Source organism: Microchirus variegatus (assembly GCF_963457635.1).
Source record: "Microchirus variegatus genome assembly, chromosome: 9".
Classification (NCBI taxonomy): domain Eukaryota; kingdom Metazoa; phylum Chordata; class Actinopteri; order Pleuronectiformes; family Soleidae; genus Microchirus; species Microchirus variegatus.
Genome location: NC_139810.1, coordinates 13,258,117 through 13,279,312, shown reverse-complemented (window position 1 = coordinate 13,279,312; position 21,196 = coordinate 13,258,117). Strand labels below are relative to the sequence as shown.

The 21,196-nt window shown below is 39.0% G+C and overlaps 1 protein-coding gene across 1 annotated transcript; it reads left to right on the top strand.

Annotated features, from left to right (window-relative positions):
* The first annotated feature begins 7,015 nt into the window (after positions 1-7,015).
* On the top strand, positions 7,016-20,696 carry qars1 (glutaminyl-tRNA synthetase 1). Its single transcript, XM_083895585.1, has 23 exons — positions 7,016-7,204; positions 7,915-8,065; positions 8,403-8,512; positions 8,613-8,688; positions 10,710-10,774; positions 11,195-11,248; positions 13,585-13,648; positions 13,751-13,825; positions 13,927-14,012; positions 14,594-14,680; positions 14,769-14,868; positions 14,971-15,049; positions 15,362-15,601; positions 15,717-15,809; positions 15,988-16,125; positions 17,198-17,285; positions 17,369-17,515; positions 17,600-17,701; positions 17,796-17,888; positions 18,712-18,839; positions 18,984-19,050; positions 19,884-20,009; positions 20,131-20,696. The coding sequence occupies exons 1-23, from the start codon at positions 7,094-7,096 to the stop codon at positions 20,179-20,181; spliced, it is 2,331 nt and encodes a 776-aa protein (XP_083751711.1). The 5' UTR covers positions 7,016-7,093; the 3' UTR covers positions 20,182-20,696.
* Positions 20,697-21,196: the final 500 nt, after the last annotated feature.

Sequence of the window (21,196 nt, the reverse complement as noted above, 5' to 3'; positions counted from 1 at the left end):
GAAAAAGCCAGAGGGCAAGTCAAAATGAATTCCACTTGTTTATTTGGCTGTCAACTGTGGAGAAAGATATCCTTGTATTGTTCAGTGAAACTCCTTAACTCATCCATGCAGAAACCAGACAGGGAACCTATGAAGCCGAATTGGCCCATTATCACTTGGCAGCTAAATTAAACCTAATTGCACCTTCAAACCCCCCGCAAAACACGCCCCTACAGACGGGCAGCATGACACAACATGTTGCAGGTGAGGTATTGTATCGACTGTGGCTTGCCTTCAACTGACTGTTGAAGCTATAATAACAGAAAAATGTAGGTTTGCGAAAGACCAACACAAAAGCACAAACCAAGATTAAGTATCGTATTATGACGAATCCTTTACCAGGCACTAGAACAGCTTCCATGCATCCAAGTATCACTATTTACAGCTTATGAATGAATGAATGAGTGAATGGTAGACCACTTTAATGTGACAAGTTGCATAAATCTGTGTCATTTGTTGCTGACTATTTGTTGTGCAAAAACTACCTCAGAATGATCTCATAACCTTAGACAAAGATAGTTAATATGTCAGAATATTTACATCTATTTAAAGCCAACAAATACCAAATAAACGCAGTTGTTCCTAATCTTACTAGACCTTTCAGAATGGGTATGAGCAGATCAGTGGAATAAATTGTACATTGCAGGTGCTCTCAGTTGCAACAGCAATAGTTACTCTCTTTGGATAATCATTAACTGTGGCGGTTTTTCCTAGATCTGCAATCAGCTGCAGATAAATTTGGCATTTCCATATAGAGGCCATATAGAGACAGTTACTTGCATTTGGAACTTCTTTCCTGGCGTTGGGTTATTGCTATAATTAAGTTTGTAGATGCTAAAGGGGATCGGGGGGAGTGACACGCTACACGTCCAGCTCCATGTGCATCCTCACAGTAAAGGTGTCATAATACATAAATCAAACTCAGGGACACATCGGACTAAGTCCGATGTCCTGTCTAATTCGGCTTCAACAAAGGGCCGAGATAACCTAAAGCAGCTCACTGGATTACTCTCCTCGCCCCCAGTCATCACGCTGAAACGAAGCGATGTCTGCAGGAAGGTGATAACGTTACATTAGAAAGTTTATATTGGTCAAAAGCGCACAGTTTCATTGATTGGATGCAAGCCGAATTACACAATATGAACTGCTCATGTACAAACATGCGTGATAAGTATTCTACAACATCACTACATATAATAATAGTGAGGTAATTTTTAATTAGTCATTTTGTCAATTGAGTTTAGCGTTGAATGTTTTTACTAACTTTGGAAAGAATTGGGAAGTGTAGCTGTGCTCGCAACTAGGTCATGTTGGATTAATGTATAAAAACGTATAACATGAAACGGCCCTAAACGTATTCATTTACTTGTTTACGAGTGTCGGACAGATAGTCTGTTAACGTAAAGTGTAAAGTAAGAAAAGACATGGACAATTACACGTGGTTATTGTGTCGTAACTTACCCCTGGTAGTTTCAAATGATGATAACAATGTCGTTTCCTCATTTTCCATTCACTGAAAATGAAAAATTAGGAAGAAAAATGCGATTCGCAGGCATCTCTCAACTCGGTTAGAACTCTTGGGTAAGTTCGAGCTAAAGTTAATTCAGTCATACCGCTTCTTATGAATAACTTATCAGAAAATATACTTTACCAGGTATAAAAAACGTGTCACCTATTCTAATAAGTACGCACAACAACAACAACAACAACAAAGAAAGTGGCCATAGAGAAAAGCTGAACACTCCTAGCCCTCCGTCTCAGGATAATTAATGCCAAGTCAACCCAAGAAATACACATTTTCCGGTTATAACTTTCAAAATAAAAGTTAGAGATTGACATTCTTAAAAACCGCACATTTTCTTTACGGAGAGTGAGTGTCGCTCACCGCTCAAACTTCCGCTTCCAGTTGGAACAGCCAGACTAACAGTGAGATTGACATGTTCTTAAAATATCGAAGACTTTATAAGTTAAGACAAATATATTTCCCCTGTACATGTTATCAGTGGAAGTCAGAATTAATTATGTAAATTCCTGATACAACCTCACTTACAAAAATCTAACCTATCCATTTGAGGGCCATTTGCACAACTCATCGTACATACATACACTAGTTGTCATATAATTTACAGCGTTGAATGACACAATTCACCTGATTTCCGGTTTGTACATCTGTGTTTATGTCGCGCTTGACACAGCTGAGACTGTGAGAAACTCTTCATGCTTCAAACTCGAAGAGGGAAGACGTCATCACATCAACTCCTACAGCTGTCAACCATGAACAAACACTGTTGTCTTCAAGTGCCCTGGGAAATACAGACATTTTGGTTTTACAAGTGGCAAGAGTGCGGCTCCTAATGTTAATATGAATATGAATATGAATATGAATATGAATATTATGTTAATATTAATAGTAATATTAATGTAATATTAATAATATTATAATGAATGTGATTTTTTTTATATGTGTTATTACTTAATCATAAAAACATGATGAAGTAAATGGTCCGTGTATGTTTTGATCGTTTGTTTTTTCATAACCAATGAACGAGAAACGGAAATACCATGCTTTTTTTTTCATACGACGTTTTTTTTTTCGTTTTTGGTTCAAAGCGAGAAACGAGAAAACCATATTCAAATAAACGGCCATATTTTGTTTTTGCAAATTCTTTTTTTATCAATATCACAGCGGGCATACCGGCAGCGGAAAGGACGTTAAAAAAAACTTCAAAATAAAAGCGCACTAACTTCATTTTCATACTCATTATACCGTCCTCGTTAAACGCCGGTATGTAGTACATTTATTTTTGGTAAGTGAAGCTATAACAGCTAGGTGTTTGGGAGAAGGAGATGTAGGCTATAACTATTTTTAAATGAGTGTGTGAATGCATATTGTTGAAAACTTACCCTGCCTAAATAAAGAACACCAGCAGAGGTCCCCATAACCCAGGCGGCTCATCATCATCATCACCATCCTGTCGCCTACTCGACGGCGTACAACTCATGTGTGATGAAACGAAGATGTCAAACTTGGATTTATCAGTCCATAATACCTTCTTCCAGCCTTCAGTAGTCCATTCAATTTCATTTAAAAAACTGAAAAATTGGGGTGTTCTAAACTTTTGACCGGTAGTGTCTATCTATAGATGTATTTTTTCTGTCCAGCTCTCAGGATAGACACATTTCTTTTTGAGAAAATTAGATTCTCCAAACCTATAGATCAGGAGGTTTTCACGGGGCGACACCTGCTGGTCGTTTTTCATAATCACACAGCTACACAGATATAATCGAACTTTGTTGCATTACTTTTTAACCACACACCAGATGACAGATGATTTGAAAATCAATGAACCACCATGTAGTATTAATGACCATACATCCAAAGTCTGCAGGTGAGTAGCTATATTCAACAGTGTCAGTAACATCAAACAGATATCAGCATGATTACACACGACTGGGACAATAGACAATATATATGACGTCAAAACAATAATTACAGTCACAACAATACAGATTACCTCAATGAAATGAAACACAGAGCGTTCAACTGATATGCAAAACGTTGTCATTGCAGGACATAGAATAATTGTGTGGCATCTCTTAATAAGAGCATAATAATATATATCTATCTATCCATATTAGTGCGAGATGTTTCAAGGGACTCTGTATTTCTCAAACGGCTATCTATCTATTGGGATTTCCATGTACAACCACCATAACTGAGTAACTGCTACCTTCATATCCTTGTAATCAGTTTGGTCATTCTCCTCCGACCTCCCAGAGAACTGACACTCACTGGATATTTTCTGTTTTCGATTGTTCTCTGTAAGCCATAGATTTAAATGTTGGGACAGGAAAATCTCAGTAGATTAGCAATTGTTGAAATACCCAACATGTTCACTAAAGTCACTTAAGTCACCTTTCTCCCCATTCTGATGCTCAGTGCATGCAGAAATATATTACAGTTTTTCTCAGTCGCTTTGATGCTTTTCTCAGATCACAATGAAAATTCTCATAACTAATAGTTCAACTGCCACAACATTTAGTCATTTGTGCACATCATAGAAGCAATTTCTCCTTCCTCCGCTTTTGGACATGTATCAGTTGCTTTCATACACTTCTCTGCTGTTTTATAACATTATCATTTGCTTATGTCATGTCAGTCAAAATGAACTATACTTATGGATGCTGAATAGTCGTTCCCAATAAAACGAATAGTCACCTAAATTGAACAATTGCACTCATGAGGAGGTGTGTGAAGTATTAGTTGTAACCAATGACAAGCCACTTGTTCACAATCACTCAGGGATGAATCCCATGAACCCTCACTTGGCAAGCATATATGAACCAAGCAGGACTTAGTGTGTTCCATTTCTACAATTCTGTAATGCAGAAATGGAAGGTCAGCATCTTGGAAGAGGGGTGAGGATGTGGGGAGGAAGGGGAAGAGGGAGAAGAGACCAAATACATAGGCATTTGGTCTCTTCCTATTCCTAATGAAATTCCTAATGAAATTAGGGCTACAGCTGTGGACCATGTTGTCAATCACAGCCTCACAATGGCTGAGGCTGGTCGGAGGGTGCAACCAAAGTTGGAAGAACCACTATGAATTCAATCATTCAAACATTTCGTAGGGAGACTGTATGTATAGTATTGGACAGTAATCCAACATCTCATATCTCATGTTGACTGTACATTACTGTAATTTTACTCTGCACCACATTGGATTGAAAGACAACCTCACAGAGGTGGAAGAGGGCCCCTTTTACCCCACAGCAAGGGGAAGCCATTTGTGCAATGGTGATTGCAAACATAAGGTTGAAAGATATTCAAAGCGCTGTCATAGAGCATAACAATGTATTTAGCAATATTGACTCTGTGTCAGTTGCAACAATTGACAGAGAGCTCAAGAGAAATGAAATGCACATGAAACAATTGTACAAAGTGACATTTGAACGGAACAGTGAAAGAGTGAAGGAGATCCATCACCAATATGTACAGGTAAAACATGTCTTCTATGTATACTCTAATGTTCAGCACTGTAAACTAATTTACTTTGTGTAGTTTCATGCAGTACACTAGCAATTCTGTATATGTATTCACAGAGCTGTACAATATGTTTTACTAAATGCATTATGTTACACAGGAAAAGTTGTTACATTTCTCTCTCTCTCGATAAAGCGTGTACTGAAGCTGTAAGCCAGGGAACCACTGCACACATTCATATACAGTATGTTGATGAGGCGGGTTTCAAAACCCGCCAAAAGAAAAAGGTGTGGAAGAAATCACATTGGACAGAGAGCAACCGCTGATGTCCCAGGCCAACGCGGAGTGAATGTTACAGTGTGTGCAGCCATCTCAGAAAATGGTGTCCTCACCCATATCCCCCTTCTTGGTCCATAGAATAAACATTTTTAGACACTCTTTACAGGGACATAGTCCCTGAGAATGAGAGGGGTTGAGGCCAACTTGCGGCACATGGCAGGATGCTGGTCGAATATCTCCCTTCCAACTCCCCATTCCTTAATCCGATAGAGGAGTTTTTCTCTGCCTGGAGGTGCACAGCATCACAGCAGAGTCATGCAGAGGGTGGGTTTTTTTAATTCGCCACTCAGGAAGATACTTTTCGTTGTGATGTAGATGAAAATATGCGGCCAGACAGACAGGAACGTCTGGATGTGAAAGAATGATTTAGCTATGTTCAGTTACAATATGTACTGTTATATTTGTGCACAGCTCTACCAAAAGGGTGTTTCTTATGTTTGTTCTAAATAAGTGTCTGTAGTGTATTTTTCTTTTGCACAGTGCTGTAGAATTGCAAAGAGCATATACAGTAAAAATGTACTCACTTACTCCCCTTACAGCAATTTGTAACTTAACTGTAGTTTTCATATGGCTGTACAAGTAGTGTATAGTGCTGTCTTGAGCATTTTCAGGTCGTGTCACCGAGTTCTGACATTTTTTTTTGCATTGGAAAACACAGAGGGAATAAACTGTCATAATGAAAATATGACAAATCCATTTGACTATCTTGTTTATAAACGATGGTGTTGCAGGTTATCCACTAGGTTTTGCAGTTTGCACTAATTGTTTTGAGAAATCCACCGACTGCTGTGCAAATGTTAATAGTGATGTGAGAAAAACTGTAAGTTGTTACCATATTTAGTTAGTCTGCCCTCTAGTGGACAGAACAAATGCATTTTCACAAATCTTTTTTCAGTTGTTCCTTTTCGGTGTGCAGACAATCAGTCAGAAAATGTGTTCTCGTTTATTCGAGGCGTTACGGTATCAGTGTTTGCGGTGGACAAAACCCGAAAACAAACAGGTATTCATGTTATACGATTCCAACAGGTGTCCTTTTAACACTCCAAATTTATGTTACTGTATAAATATGGAGTGTTAAAAATGCCACCTTCTTAGTTTCAAGTTTCCAGCAATGTTACTAACATAACATAACATTGCTGGAAACTTGACATGACACCAGTGGGGAAAGCCAGAAGAAGACGATTGTTACATATTGGCGAATTTTATACATTTACCTTGTATTGACCACCGAGCAGAATTAACCATTCGTTTTCTTCATGATTGTACTGATAAAAATAAAGCCGACTCTGCCTTTAACAGTCATGTTGTATATTGTTCAATTAACAATACTTATTGTTTTGGCCGTTTAAGTGCATATTACCCATACAACCATGATATTACGGTCGGGAGGTCGATTTCCGATTTCTTTTCAACGTAACCACAATGTAACGTACTGTGAAACTGATGCAACATTACGCTTTCATATAGCTCCTCCTTCACATTGTCACACAGCCTCTGATTGGCTTCTCAGTCACAGTAGGCGGTTCGTTGAGCCCAAACCCCTTCATGATTGGGTAATATCTCCCCACCCGCTGTCTCCAATTGGTTAATATTTTTGCTCATCTTTTTTTTTTTTTTCTCCGCTGGGGTGTACAGGAAGTGACCGTGATCGACTTGACTCCTCTTCCCAGCAGAGAAGTCGTGCCGGCAGCGTGTGTGACTTCAGTCTAGCCGGTGATTCTACGGGGGGAAAATGGCGGACACGTTGACACTTTTCACTTCCATAGGTCTCAGCGAGCAGAAAGCGAAAGAAACGCTGAAGAATGAAGCGCTGAGTTCCGCACTGAAAGAGGCAATTACTCAGGTATGAGCCAGTGACTGAAGTGCCTGGAGGGACAGCTGTGACATTCCTTAGTTTATGTTCTATCTCTGTGTTTAGTTCTTAAAATGTTCTCTATATATGGCTTTAGAGATAGCTGATTATATATAAATAAACCTTTCTCGAGACTCTGAGTCGTCACTATTGTTTTACTTTCACTTTTGTTAAGTTGTATACAACAAAACAGCGTCAACAACCAGGCCACAACATAACAGCTCTAGAATAGAAGGAGCCCTTAAAGCCTCATGTTGATTTCATGTCATTTTGTTCTATATAGTGTTTTATAGTATGATTTTTTTTCTCTCAACAATGTATGAACAGTGTACATTTACAGGACTTGCTGTGGAACTGTGTATAACTTAAGCTTGACACTGACAGTAGGTAGGGCTCAACACACTGTTAGGAGAAAGAAACAGAACCAGAACACTGTCGTTGTATTGTTTTGATAAGACAAATTGCATAGTAGTGTTGTAAAATTGCAATAGTGAAATAGATGTGTTATTATGTGCCCTTTCCAAGCACTGCTGGAAAATAGTCATTAATTTTCAGTTGGGCCTTGTACAATAATGTTTTCTCCGTTGTCCCCATTCACAAAACAATGTATAACTTGAGTTCAGCTTCACCTGTCTCCTAATACACCTTGCTTTAAAAACAACAACAACTGACATTTCATCTTTTCTCATTGATTTCAATAGGCCCAGAATGTCAAAGGCATATCAGAGGTGGACAAAGCCATGGGCACACTGCTGTACAGCATGGCATCTCGTCTTAAAGACACAAAACGTGTGGCGTTCCTCTCGGAGAACATAGCCCAGCGCAAAATCTGCACAGAGCTACAGTTGGCCGGTAACTCCTTGATATCAAAACTGATCATGATGAAACTAGAGAATGTTTCAGAGTCCCTACCACAGTGCAAGTGATTGCACAACAGTGGAAAAGTGAATATTGCTTAAATTGTTCATTACATTGTTTCAATCAGGATATATTTTTTTATATTTTAATTTGACTCATTAATTTGATGTTCTGAAACTAATCAAAGTTTGACACAAACTGCTTTTAGAGACGCAGCATTTCACATACACAGTGAAAGATTTCCTAACACCACTTCTTCTTGTGGATAATGATCTATGTCATGCTCCTCCATTAATTTATTCTTTCTGTTGACTTTTTTTTTTTTTTTCAGCTGCACTAGAGTTTTTGATGAGTCACCCTCATGACCCTATCAACCAAAAAGAATTTGAAGAATCATGTGGAGTGGGTGTGGTTATCACCCCCGAGCAAATTGAAGATGCGGTAAGTGCACAGGGTTAGGGTTTCGCATTGGTCAGAAGTATGTACTTATTTGAGCGCCACAAGCTGTGGTGCATTTAAGTGACTGTGGAATCTTGTGCAGGTGGAGTCAGTGATCAAGAAGCACAAGGAAGAGCTGTTAAAGGAGAGATATCACTTCAACATGGGACTACTGATGAGTAGGTTCTCTACATACTTTTCCACATTCCATGTCCACAGAAAAAATGAGTGTCTGCATCTGTCTTGCCTTACGCACATGTGTACCTGATTCCACATTCTATTCCAATGTATTGTCTTATCTGTAAAGGCAGTGCATATGGTCCACGTGGTCACAAATGTTTGGGCTGCACATGGATGTCTGCACAGAGCAGACAACAAATTCAGCATAGACCTTTATTCTTTTACCAATGGAAGCACATCAGCTCTCATTTTGTGCTCTACTGTACTTGGCACATTTGGCTATATCCCATTTTTCCCCCAGAAAACCTGCTAAGCCCGGTGGTAGGGCCTCTCGGGCAGCCCACCGGCGGCCCACTGTGTTTTTGTAAAAAAAAATGTTAAAGGTTGACAGGAAATTTTATTAACAATACTTTAACACCAACTATAGAGTCTTACGAAAGACACACTCTTGAAATTAAGTTAAGTTAAATCCAAATTAAGTAATTGGCCATTCAATCTTAAAACAAGCCATGCAATGCTGGTCACATTTAAAAGAAAAGAAATCAACATAAATAAAAAAGTGATGGTGCCCTTTCATCTGGTGCAGACAGACAGCCCTTTTTTTTCTGCGCACCACCACTGCGCTGTTCTCCCTCTCGTGCGCTTCCCACCCTCCAAGCGGGCTCTCCGTATCCAACGCAGACTGGATCTTTTTGGTTTTATTGGTGGTGAATTTTCGGCCAATAGGTTTTGCCCGCCAAATTTCCGGTGCATCCCTAAATATAACATATTTTATTGACAAGTACAGTATAAACGTGATAATGGCCTATTTGTGTTTCAATTGTCACCTGGACAAGAAATTTCATGGTCCTTGCGGTTTAGAAAAATCTGTGGTATATAAATAAAATCTATTTAAAATAAATAAAAAAGCAACACTTAGCCTGGCGTCAGGGCAAGTAAAGCCTGGCGGCCCGTCATGTTTATAATGCACTGGGGGGAACCCTGCTGGGTTTAAACAGGTTTTTTTGACTGCTGTGAATGCTTGTTTAAAGAACATTCAGCCCTGGGACAAACGGCTCTGCAGTGGAAGCAAGTTTTAAAGCTCACATAGAGTGACTCAGAAGCGCAGCTCCCCCCTCTGGAACGGTCGATACACTGCTACTCATTATCAAAACATTGTTTTAACAATGTTAAAAAATAGCTTTGTCACAACTCCCCGCCGCAGTCCCTTTTATGACTTTGACCCAGAGTCAGAAGACACTGTCGCTAGTGAAACAACGCACGTTATTCTTCTTCTGCGGTTCAATGTATGCAACCGGATGTTCCCGGGCTAGTGCCCAGAGCAGGAGGATCTGCTGTTCAGGAGAACTGCTGTCTACGTAACCGGACCGGGTTTTTTCAGAGATCTCGCTGAGCCCGAGATTACAATAAAACACAGCGTTCTCAGCAATGGCTGAACTGTTTGTTTCAAAATTTCAGGGCTTCGTACACAAGGTAATGACGCAGATACACACTAAAAACAGCGTTAATTGGAACTTCCGGTCTAGGTCCTCTTTAATCGGTTTAGGCTCTGCTCTGCATCGATAGGAAGGCAACGCACATGTGAATGCACTAATTCTTTTTTGCAACAAATTCTTTGTCTTCTTCATTTTTGCCAGAGATGTAATTTCTTATATACAACACAATGACACATTCAAACTCTTGCCATTTGCATAGCTGTTAGCCATGAATGTTTTTGGTGAAGCTCACTTTTACTCAGTTTGAATTGAATTGTCCCTGCAAAAATATAAAATCTATACATTTGTCATTATTAAAGAATTTTTCTAGTGCCATTGACAGTGCAGATGCAAGCATGCAGCATTAACTCGAGCATAAAATTAGACTGGCACACCCAACCAGCAGAATTATCTATTTACTGATTTCATTGCAATCTTTTACTGCACCATCAGCCAAGTAGACCTTGCCCCCATCCCTTTGTGGCAGCAAAGAAAACTTGTGGTTCCAACTGCGATGTCTCTCTGAGCTTTTGTGTCTGTTATAGGGGAAGCACGTGGGGGCCTAAAATGGGCCGATGGGAAGGTCATCAAGAATGAGGTGGACATGCAGGTGAGTTGGAAACAGGGCTGCAACTAAAAATTATTTTCATCTATTCCATGGATTATTTTTGTTTGGGCCTTAAAATGTTGACTAGTGTTTTTCAAACATGATGTTTTCAAAAGTTTTTTTTGTCTATTAACTAAAATTATTCAGGCTTAATGATTTGATTTCTTTTTATATGAAGCAAATAACCTAGAACATATTCACTTTTAAGGAGCTAATAGAAATAAGAGAACTTGATTATCAAAAAATATTAAAACCGATTTTAAAATTAGTTGATAATCAATTAATCAATGCAACCCTACTAGAAACACACAGAGCTTTTTTCAATTAATGTAGTAATTGATTGTATTTTACGAATAGTAGTAGTCGTGATCTGAGGTAATTCTGTTGTTCTCACCATAACTAATGCTGGCATTTGTCTCATAGGTTCTACACATTTTAGGACCCAAGACAGAAGCTGACCTAGAGAAGAAAACTAAGGTAATGCTTCAACATATTTCTTGTACCTTGACTTTTTTTTTACTGTTAATAACACTTCTTTCACAGTAAATCAGTTGTATGATGTAATACTTTTATTCATAAACACTTTGCTATGCGGTTTGTTTGCACAATATACCATGTAGAGGTTGTTTTTTTATTTATTTTTGTTAAGTGATGAACTTTTTTTTCTGAATAGCTATCGGATAGAGCTTCACCACATGCATTTACACCTTGTATTAACCTGCATCCTCCCCCTCTTCAGCAAAGATATTGTAGTGCTATTGTATGGACTCCTCTTTGCTTTTTGAAGCAGGGGACAAAGTCGTCTTTGACGCGCAAAGCAGCAGTTTTGTTGCCACTTTCCAGCTGTGCTCTGAGCCACCAACGTATTTCCACTTTTGTAGTTGTTGTGGGTGGAGCGGTGACACATTGGAGACTTGTTACATTTACACTTCTGTTCAATGTGGTCACAATATGGTGACAGAATATGACAGACTTCCCGAAGTGCCCACCTGTCCTTAGGTGTATTTACACTAGGGCTGGGCGATATGGACCAAAAGTCACATCTCGATATATTTTGGTTAAATAACGATATACGATATATATCTCGATATTTTTTCCGCAAAGTGAGAGCTGTGAAATGAATTGTTCAGTCAAAGTCAAAGCCTTTTATTGAAAAAGTAGTTTTATTGAAAACTACTAAAATGAAAACATAAACACTGTATAACAACAGGAGTGCCTTTTATAAAATCAAAGCTCCATAAGGTGAACATTTAAATAAAAAAAATATCTTAAATAAAAATAGCCTATAAAATAGGCCAATCTTTTTCTGAAATAAATATGTGTATATGAGAAAAGTACAATATCAAAATGTTTTAGTTTGACAACTATAAATGGCTTTTGAAAATCAAATTACAGATTTTCTTCTCTTATAAAAGAACAAAATATGAAAAACCCTAGTAAGGGCAGCATTTATATATAAAGAGACAACAAAATAAAGTGCTCATTTTAAGAAAAACATTTTTAAACATCAGCTTCAGATTACCTTTTCGTTTTTGTTAACTTATCTGAACAGTCTCAACCAGTTGCACAAGAAACAGACTAGCAACTCAATAAACATTTCCCCCTCTTTTTTTTTACTTTGATAAACAGTAGTGCTGTCACATGTGCTGCTTGACCACATACCGCTGGTCAACGCTAAATGGGTGACGTTAGCGAGCCGGTTTGCAAGGCTCTGTCTGACGTCACTGTACATTTGCTTCTCGTGCACAATAGTTGCGACTGGGAAGCGCATATCTCGGGTCCATCGTTTTCATTAGCTTTTCATTAACGTGTCTCTGGCAATGTGAAAGGACACCGCTTTTGTTATTGCACACCACTTGTCTGGAGTTTTGTCGGGTTGTGGACGGCTTGCGCCTGTGGCGTCTGCAGCGCGCAGTTTCGCACACTCTGCGTATTGCACTTTGTGCCACGTTTTTAAGTGGTGAAAAAGATTCGTATTGCTTCCATCACTGGCTGCAACGTGCTTATGGCACTCCCTACATATAGCGTGGTTTTGTTGCTCGTCCGATGATTTGTATCCAAACCATCTAGAAATGATTGAGCCACTGCTTTTTCTTTTACTAACCCAGATGCTCGCCGCACGCTCTGCAGACGTTGCTGCTTTCTCCATGTGAAGCGGAGTGTCTGTACCTGCCCCTCCCCTCTCTGTGCATGAAAGAGGGGCGGGGCGCAAGGAGCAGTGCAGAGAGCTCCGGTCAGCGGCTTGTCTGGAGCAAGGATCACAGCGCTAATTTGAACTATATCGATATACGCGATATGGTCTAATTCCATATCGCATTTAAAAAATATATCGATATATCTTAAATATCGATATATCGCCCAGCCCTAATTTACACCTATACTCACCATAAGTGGTCAGGTGCTATCCGATTGCAATCCGATAACACATCGAAAAAAACACATTTTAATGCCAGGTGTAAAGGGGGCCTATGAGTTTAACGGCAGCTTGCATCCATGATGTTCCATCACTGCCATCCTATGAAGTTGGAAAACTGCTACACTATCCAGTCTATCATATTCTTTCTGCCTCAGAAATTTGAACAGACACTTTCTGCCCTGTCTGTTCCCACCACACTCAGCACAGACTCTTCTGTCATCTCTGCTCCCCTCAGTCTCTCACCCCATGTCCTTTCTCTATGTATTTTTTTTTACAGTATGTACTGTACTATCTCATGTATATGACAGTGTTTACAGTTGTTTAAGTTGCTGTGCCAGATTCTTAATCTGCTGAGGGTGACCTGCTCTTTCCTGTGCATCTGTGCGTCCTCTTTCAGGCTCCGAAAGCCAAAGTTACAGAGACTGACATCAAGCCGAAGAAGGAGGAGTTGTCAGTGAATGGTAAACGGCAGACAAAGTGGATGGTAGATGAAAGTAAATTTAATTTTAGAGTGTGTATTGATGATTTTTACGTGTGTGGGTGTGCGTGCTGCGGTTGTTTAGGTGAGGTGACCACTGGGGAGGGAATGTCACTAATGGAGCAGCTCAGAGGAGAAGCAGTGAAGTTCCACAAAACAGGTGAGAAGAAACCACCTTAATGATTTTAGTTTCTCTTCATATTCCACCACTGCGTGTATACTGACCATGCTGCTCTTTCACTTTTACTTTCAATCTTACAGGAGAGAACTATAAAACCGAGGGATATGTGATGACACCAAACACAATGTCCCTGCTTAAAAAGCACCTGGATTACACGGGTGGTCAGGTACAGGTTCACTTTACATGTCTGATTAAAGGTGCAGTAGGCAGGTTTTTTCAAGGGTTATTGATTAGTGATTCCAATGTAAAGCAAGTTATCTGAGAGAGAGTGATACCCCTTTACATCTTCTAAGCTCTGTCTTCAGTTTTAACTCATTCTGGCCTGTCATGTGAGCCTTTGGCCAATCAAAGTGTGGTGTGTAGTGTGTGCAGTCATTTGACAGGCACTCCAGCACCAGCAAAAACAGCCTATGCTGTAAAGAAAATAGGAATGTAAAATGTAAAAGAGTCAGACAATTAACACATACGATACATCTGTTCATGCTCATCTGAGCTCAGGAATCAGGTCAGATAACTTCAGTCCCAAAAAACGTTAGTGTTTTAACAACCTTCTGATGAAAGTCAACTATCACCATGGTGATCTTGCCTAATCCAGCCTTAACAAGAGAAATTCAATATCAGCAACTTAATAATCTACTCCTATAGTTCCAGCTTTTTTTGCTTTATTTGTCTTTATATATTTGTTAGGGCTTTTGGCCTTTAATGGATATTATTATATGTATTGTTTTTTTTTCTGAATTCTTTTAGATTCGTACCCGGTTTCCTCCCGAGCCCAACGGTATCCTTCACATCGGACACGCCAAAGCTATTAACTTCAATTTTGGTTATGCAAAGGTGCAAAGAGTTTTCCTTCTTTTATCATCATATTAGTTGTTTCATTTTGAAACAGGGTATTTTGTTTAACTCTCGCCTCTTCCTGTAGGCAAACAACGGAATTTGTTTCCTGAGGTATGATGACACAAATCCCGAGAAGGAGGAGGAGAAATACTTTACTGGCATCAAGGACATGGTGGAGTGGCTCGGTGAGTTAGATTGACGCCCTTTTGTGGGGTCTATATACATCTTTGTCAAACATGCAGTAGTTCATTAAGACATTTTCTTACCATTATAACTGTTTTCTACAGGCTACAAACCTTATGAGGTCACCCATGCATCAGACAACTTCCAGCAACTCTATGATCTTGCTGTGGATCTTATTCGCAGGTAAATATAGGAACTGGGGTGACAACACAGTATGTGTTGGTGAATATGCTTTAATTTTCAATTGAGGCAAAGAGTTTATGGATTAGGTCTGTTCTGTCAAGTGGGCACTTCGAATAACATCTTCATGGTTTTATTACAACCTGTCCAGACTATTGTAATGCACACCTGCTCAGCTCACTTGAAGATGTGTAACGTGGTACGGTATTGGTGCACAGCAGTATTGGAGTAGTTTAACGAATACAAGTACACAAGGCCAGCATCTGATCCTATGCACAATTGGTGTATCCCTGATTGTTCCTTGTCATCTCTCAGGGGTCATGCATACGTGTGCCACCAGAAAGGGGAGGAACTAAAGGGCTATAATGCTCCTCCATCACCTTGGAAAGACCGTCCCATCGAAGAGTCTCTGGTTTTGTTTGAGAGGATGAAGAATGGTCTGTTTGCAGAGGGAGAGGCCACACTCAGGATGAAAATGGTCATGGAGGACGGGAAGACGGACCCCGTGGCCTACAGAATCAAATACACGCCACATCATCGAACAGGAGATGAATGGTTGAAAACCCTATTTTTTTTTTATATCACTACCTGGTTTAATTAAAAATAGAATGTCTTTCTTACAACAGGTCATGTTTTAAATGACATTTACTCCACCTTTTTCCCTGTGCAGGTGCATCTACCCCACTTATGACTACACCCACTGTCTGTGTGACTCCATTGAAAATATCACACACTCACTGTGTACCAAAGAGTTTCAGGCCAGGTACGACTCTATCAATGTTTTTAGTTTTTAGTTTAGATGAAGTACAGAAGTTAAATTATTTACATTATAATCAAATTGTCGATCAGTCGTGCCAAATAAATGCTGACAACCTCAGCTTTAAAGTTCAACATGATTGATTGCATTTTCAACATTCACCTTGGTTGTTTGTCTTTGACAGACGCTCATCATATTACTGGCTGTGTAACGCTCTGGATTTGTACTGCCCTGTGCAGTGGGAATATGGCCGCTTGAACCTCACCTATACTGTCGTGTCCAAGAGGAAAATCATCAAGCTGGTGGAGACTGGTGTTGTCAGGTGAAATCACACTTTTGTCTGCTACATTGGCCATATATTTACAATATGCAATGTACATATATATACAATACACAAAACTATCTGTAGTGTAGTGAATTTGAATTATTAAGTATAAAAAAGTATTAAATGCTGGTTAAAAGAGGTGTTAATCAGAATCTCACAAGGGTCTACTCTGTGTGCTAAGAAAAGTTTTGCCATCATGAAATCAGAGTAAAGAGTTTGCAAGATTAGGTAGGTTTTATGTTTGATTTGGGAAAAAAAATTAACCACAAGCAAATAAAAAATGAAAACATTTATTGAAGTATCCTTAGTAAAACCTAAAGAAAGTTGTAATCATAAAACTGAAGGCCTCTTTTTCTACTACGCTGTGATGCTGAAATGAAATGAAACGATTTTACACGAATAAACATTTTCGACACCTAATAAGATCAAACCTTTGGACCATTACACTCAGGAACTCTCTCCCCTCTGATTTTACACAAATCACATCTCAAGCTTCTTTTGAATATTCTTTGTATTCAATTTATTTTAATTCAATTTATGTCTGAACTGGGACAGTGACGACATCTGGTTGAGATCTAAACAGCATGTACTTACTTGAATAGTAACAGAGAGATGAAATTCGTCAATTAAGCCTCAAATGGCAATACAAATTTTAAACCTGCCTGATTTAGAGTCATTCATTTGAACCAATTATTTTCTTGATTATTTGGGTGGTTTTTGTGTTCCACAATATGTCAGAAAATGGTGACCAGTTTTTCCCCAAACCTCCAAATGATGACGTATATTCACTTTACTGTCATTGGTACAAAATAAATAAGAAAATATTCACGTTAAGAAGCTGCAACCAGATAACCTCTATATATTTCATAATACAATTCCTAAATTGGAACTTTGAATATTTAAATAGTTCATTATTGCATGTGCTAAAACACAGGATAAAAGGATAAAATGTACGATTATTCACTTTCTTATTTTCTAGATTGTATGTAGTACTCATGTCTGTAGTCCTGTCTTCATTCTACATATTATCATTTAGGTGACTGTAAACAATGTATTTTTTTAAACGCAGAGACTGGGACGATCCTCGTCTCTTCACTCTGACTGCGCTGAGAAGAAGAGGTTTCCCATCAGAGGCGATTAACAACTTTTGTGCACGGGTAGGCAGAGTGGTTTATAAAAAAATATATAAACTGTAAGAGGACGGTGCTTTTGTACAATAACGGGTCGCGTCTCTCGACAGGTTGGAGTCACTGTTTCTCAGACGACGACAGAGCCCCACTTGCTGGAGTCGTGTGTGAGGGAGGTGCTAAACGACACGGCGCCCAGAGTCATGGCCGTGCTGGAGCCTCTCAAAGTCACCATAATGAACCTTCCTGAGAACACACAGGTTTGTACATTTACACGTGAAACTGTAAATATAGTGTACGATTAAACGTCACCGGCGCTGAATCTTCCTGCTGTCTTCCTTCAGTCGGAAGTGCGAGTACCAGACTTCCCCGCTAATGAAGCCAAGGGCAGCCACACGGTTCCATTCTCTCGCACCATCTTCATTGAACAGAGTGACTTCAGAGAGGTCAGAGAGAAAATAACTGAATATACTCCCTCACAGTCTGAGCAGCAGCATGTATTTGTACTTTGTGTGATGGTGGACTTTGTTTGCTCTGTAGGTGATGGAGAAGGGCTACAAACGTTTGACCCCAGAACAGCCTGTTGGCCTGAGGCATGCTGGGTATGTCATCTCTGTGCAGAAGATCATTAAGGTAAGATCTGTTAAGACTCTTATGTGAGAAAAATACATTTCATGTTATGAGTTACTAATTGGTTTTAGGTTCCTCTTAAGATGACATGGAAAACAGTACCGTAACTCATTATTTTGAGGATTTTGCATATCCAATGCAGAAGACTTCAACGAAAACCAAGTACAATATAAGAATCTAATCTTTTTTTACTAACTATAATGCTGTGGTCAAATTCAGGTCTGGTGTTAACACAACTTCACCCGGTTTAAAGATTCTGTTTCACTTAAAAAATAGATTAATTCAAAAAGAGGTAACACTTTACAATAAGGTACAAACATGGTTAAGTAATCATTATAATGTTATCTTTACCTAATGATTAACTAACCATCACTCAACTTTTGCTTTATGATTAGTTAACCTTTTTATGCATACCTAATTGTCAAGTGTGAAAAAGGTTTCAGTGAATTGTGACGTTAATTTTCTAATATTAAAGGTCTAAAATATGTTCCCATGTATCCCCTTGTCAGTAAGGTTAATTCATGTTTTTGTGTACAGTTTATAGCCAAACTGGCTGAAAAGTCCATAGTATTGTTGTAGAAATTTTATGTTTGAATCGTCTTCAAATTAATTAGCAATTCTGCATTGATCAAAAGATAATATTAGAAATTCTGCTCAGTTGCTATTGACAAAAACAAGTTTTAGGTCTTGATCTCCACTGTCCTCTGATCTTTGTTAGATATCGTGTATTAATACGTCCTACATAGACTTGAATGTAATCATTCTCGACTGTTTGCCCCCATCATCCTTGATAATCTTTCATCACAACTTGCTCTTGTGTCTACAGGACGATCAGGGTAAAGTGGTGGAAGTGGAGGTGAACTGCTGCAGCTCTGACGCTGCAGAGAAACCAAAGGCTTTCATCCACTGGGTCAGCAAGCCGCTGCAGTGTGAAGTGCGTCTCTATGAAAGACTGTAAGTCACAAACCAACCTCTGCCATTCACAATCCTCTTCACTCCCCCAATAGCCATAGATTAATAAAGTTGTCAGGGGGGAAATAAAGAAGAATCTGGGACCCTCACTCTGCTGTAAATAAACTCAACTCACTATCTTTTTAGTTTCCTGCACAAAAACCCAGAGGATCCATCTGAGGTGCCCAATGGATTCTTGAGCGACATCAACCCTGTGAGTATCTTAACACACCTGTGACAGTATAAAGTTCTTAGTGGGAACATTTACACTAGTGCAATACCTATTCAATGTGAGCCTGTTTTTTTCGCCTCTCTGCTCCCAGCACTCTCAGCGAAGTTCTCTGTTTTAAAAATACACGGAGGATTGTGCTCGTTTAACCGTTCCCAGCACTAACTGATAAGTACATGTAGTTTTACCAGTGCCACGGAGATCACGCTTTCATACCTGTTAGCTGTCCATAGCAGCGGACGTTTGGCAACGTTTCTTAGCTTGTTTTCTAACATTGTTGATGAACATTGTTTGTATCACTCATGGTTTAACTGCAGGTTAAACTTCACGCAAATCAGACTCTTTCATGTAAGAAAATATTGTAAGATCCAGTTAGCAACACATCTAAAGATCCAATTCTGCACTTTTCTTTACACTTAATGAATAATTTGACTGCACTATCTTTTCATATATTTGTTGTATGAATCTGGTAAAGGTTATGAAAGCTCTTGATCCTTGGTCAGTTAATAAATACTTAACTTAATATGCTGCCCCTGTCTTTATGTGTTTGCTGGACACATCTTGTGTCCTGTTTAACTATTTTACATCATACAACATTCGATTCATGTAAATAATTTTGGTTTATGAAGTTGCCATCCAGTGGACACAGGAAGGACTCTGTTAATCATCTAACAACAAATTGATACTGTCAAAAAATAATATTGCATTTTGTCACCTCTTGAATGGGTCACCTTAATCATTATCTCCCCCCCCCCCCCAGGAGCTGCCACTGTGTTTCAGTAGATAACAAAACTGATGTATTGCTTTGTCTTATTCAGGATTCCCTCCTGGTGATCAGCAGTGCCTTTGTGGATACCTCAGTAAAGAGAGCCAAATTTTTTGACAAATTCCAATTTGAAAGACTTGGATACTTCTCTCTGGACCCTGACAGCACTGCAGACAAGGTATGACTCTCTGACTTACTTCTAGTCACTTATTACTGCTTCTGTCTTTTGTTATTTAATAATAAAAATCTACCCTGGTTACAAGTATTAACTACAACTGTGATCTTATTTTCCCTCACAGCCCATCTTCAACAGAACAGTCACTCTGAAAGAAGACCCTGGGAAGATCTGATTGTCTGAATTTAAGTGGCAGAATCTGCTTCCCATATGAGCCCACGGATACATGGCCAAGATGTTTGCATCACTTAATGTGTAATATCAGTAAAGGCACAGACTGACATGAACTCTAGACATTTCCAAGAGTTTACTGTTCACATATGACTGGGTCACGCTCATTTACAACTGCAAGAGAATCTCTGGACTTAAATGTAGGTCTTTATAAACTCATTGTCCATCAAAATAACAGACTGATCCATCTCTTAAAGTGTGTTTTTATTTATGGCAGTAATATTCACCAACAATGTTTCCTCATTGTTGAATGTATGCAACTTGAATTGCTGTTCAACAAGTACCTCATGCTTCCGTGTTTGCTCTAAACTGGTGTTACATAAAGGTGAAGCTCTCAATTGCCAGGCATGATTTTGTAACACAGGTGGTCGATCAGTGCCAAAACCACTGTGTTTTTTCTAAGACTCAAGTGGACGCATACGTGTCTTTTTTTTACCAAGACAAGAATAAATAACATTTGAAACCACCACTGTCTGTGTTATTCTGTAGTAACATACATTGAATTGGTATGAATTGCCATGGATTATTACAGGATAGTTTAGTTTGTTAACCTTTATTGTATCTTATAGTGAAATGTTACCACTTTTTAAAATGTAATCTTTATGCTGTTCAAAGTTTCATTTATGTCATTACTAAACAGATTCTGCTGAATTATATTTAATTATTTGGCTTCAAGCGCTTCAGTGCAGTGTGAGGACACCTTCAAAATGTGGCTGAGGAAGCGAGAGTGCGAGTCTCTGATACGTCATTTACATTTTAAGAACCAAACCATCTATGAATTGAGAAAATGATCAACAGGTTAATTGGTTGATGAGTTGTAGCCTAGTTTCCATCAGCTCAGGAACATGGACAGAAGTACTACTGATGATCTCCCCTCCTCAGCATCTGGTCTAGATTATTCTGAATCCAATCTAAAAGATGTATAAATGTACACATGCTGCTGTAAAGCTGCAATCATG

What these genes read in the sequence shown, in the direction of transcription:
- qars1 (XM_083895585.1), top strand. Translation starts at nt 7,094, where the DNA reads ATGGCGGACACGTTGACACTTTTCACTTCCATAGGTCTCAGCGAGCAG. An exon ending in ACCTAGAGAAGAAAACTAAG is followed by an intron (nt 11,249 to 13,584) that starts GTAATGCTTCAA and finishes GTCCTCTTTCAG; the next exon opens with GCTCCGAAAGCCAAAGTTAC. An exon ending in GGAGGAGTTGTCAGTGAATG is followed by an intron (nt 13,649 to 13,750) that starts GTAAACGGCAGA and finishes GCGGTTGTTTAG; the next exon opens with GTGAGGTGACCACTGGGGAG.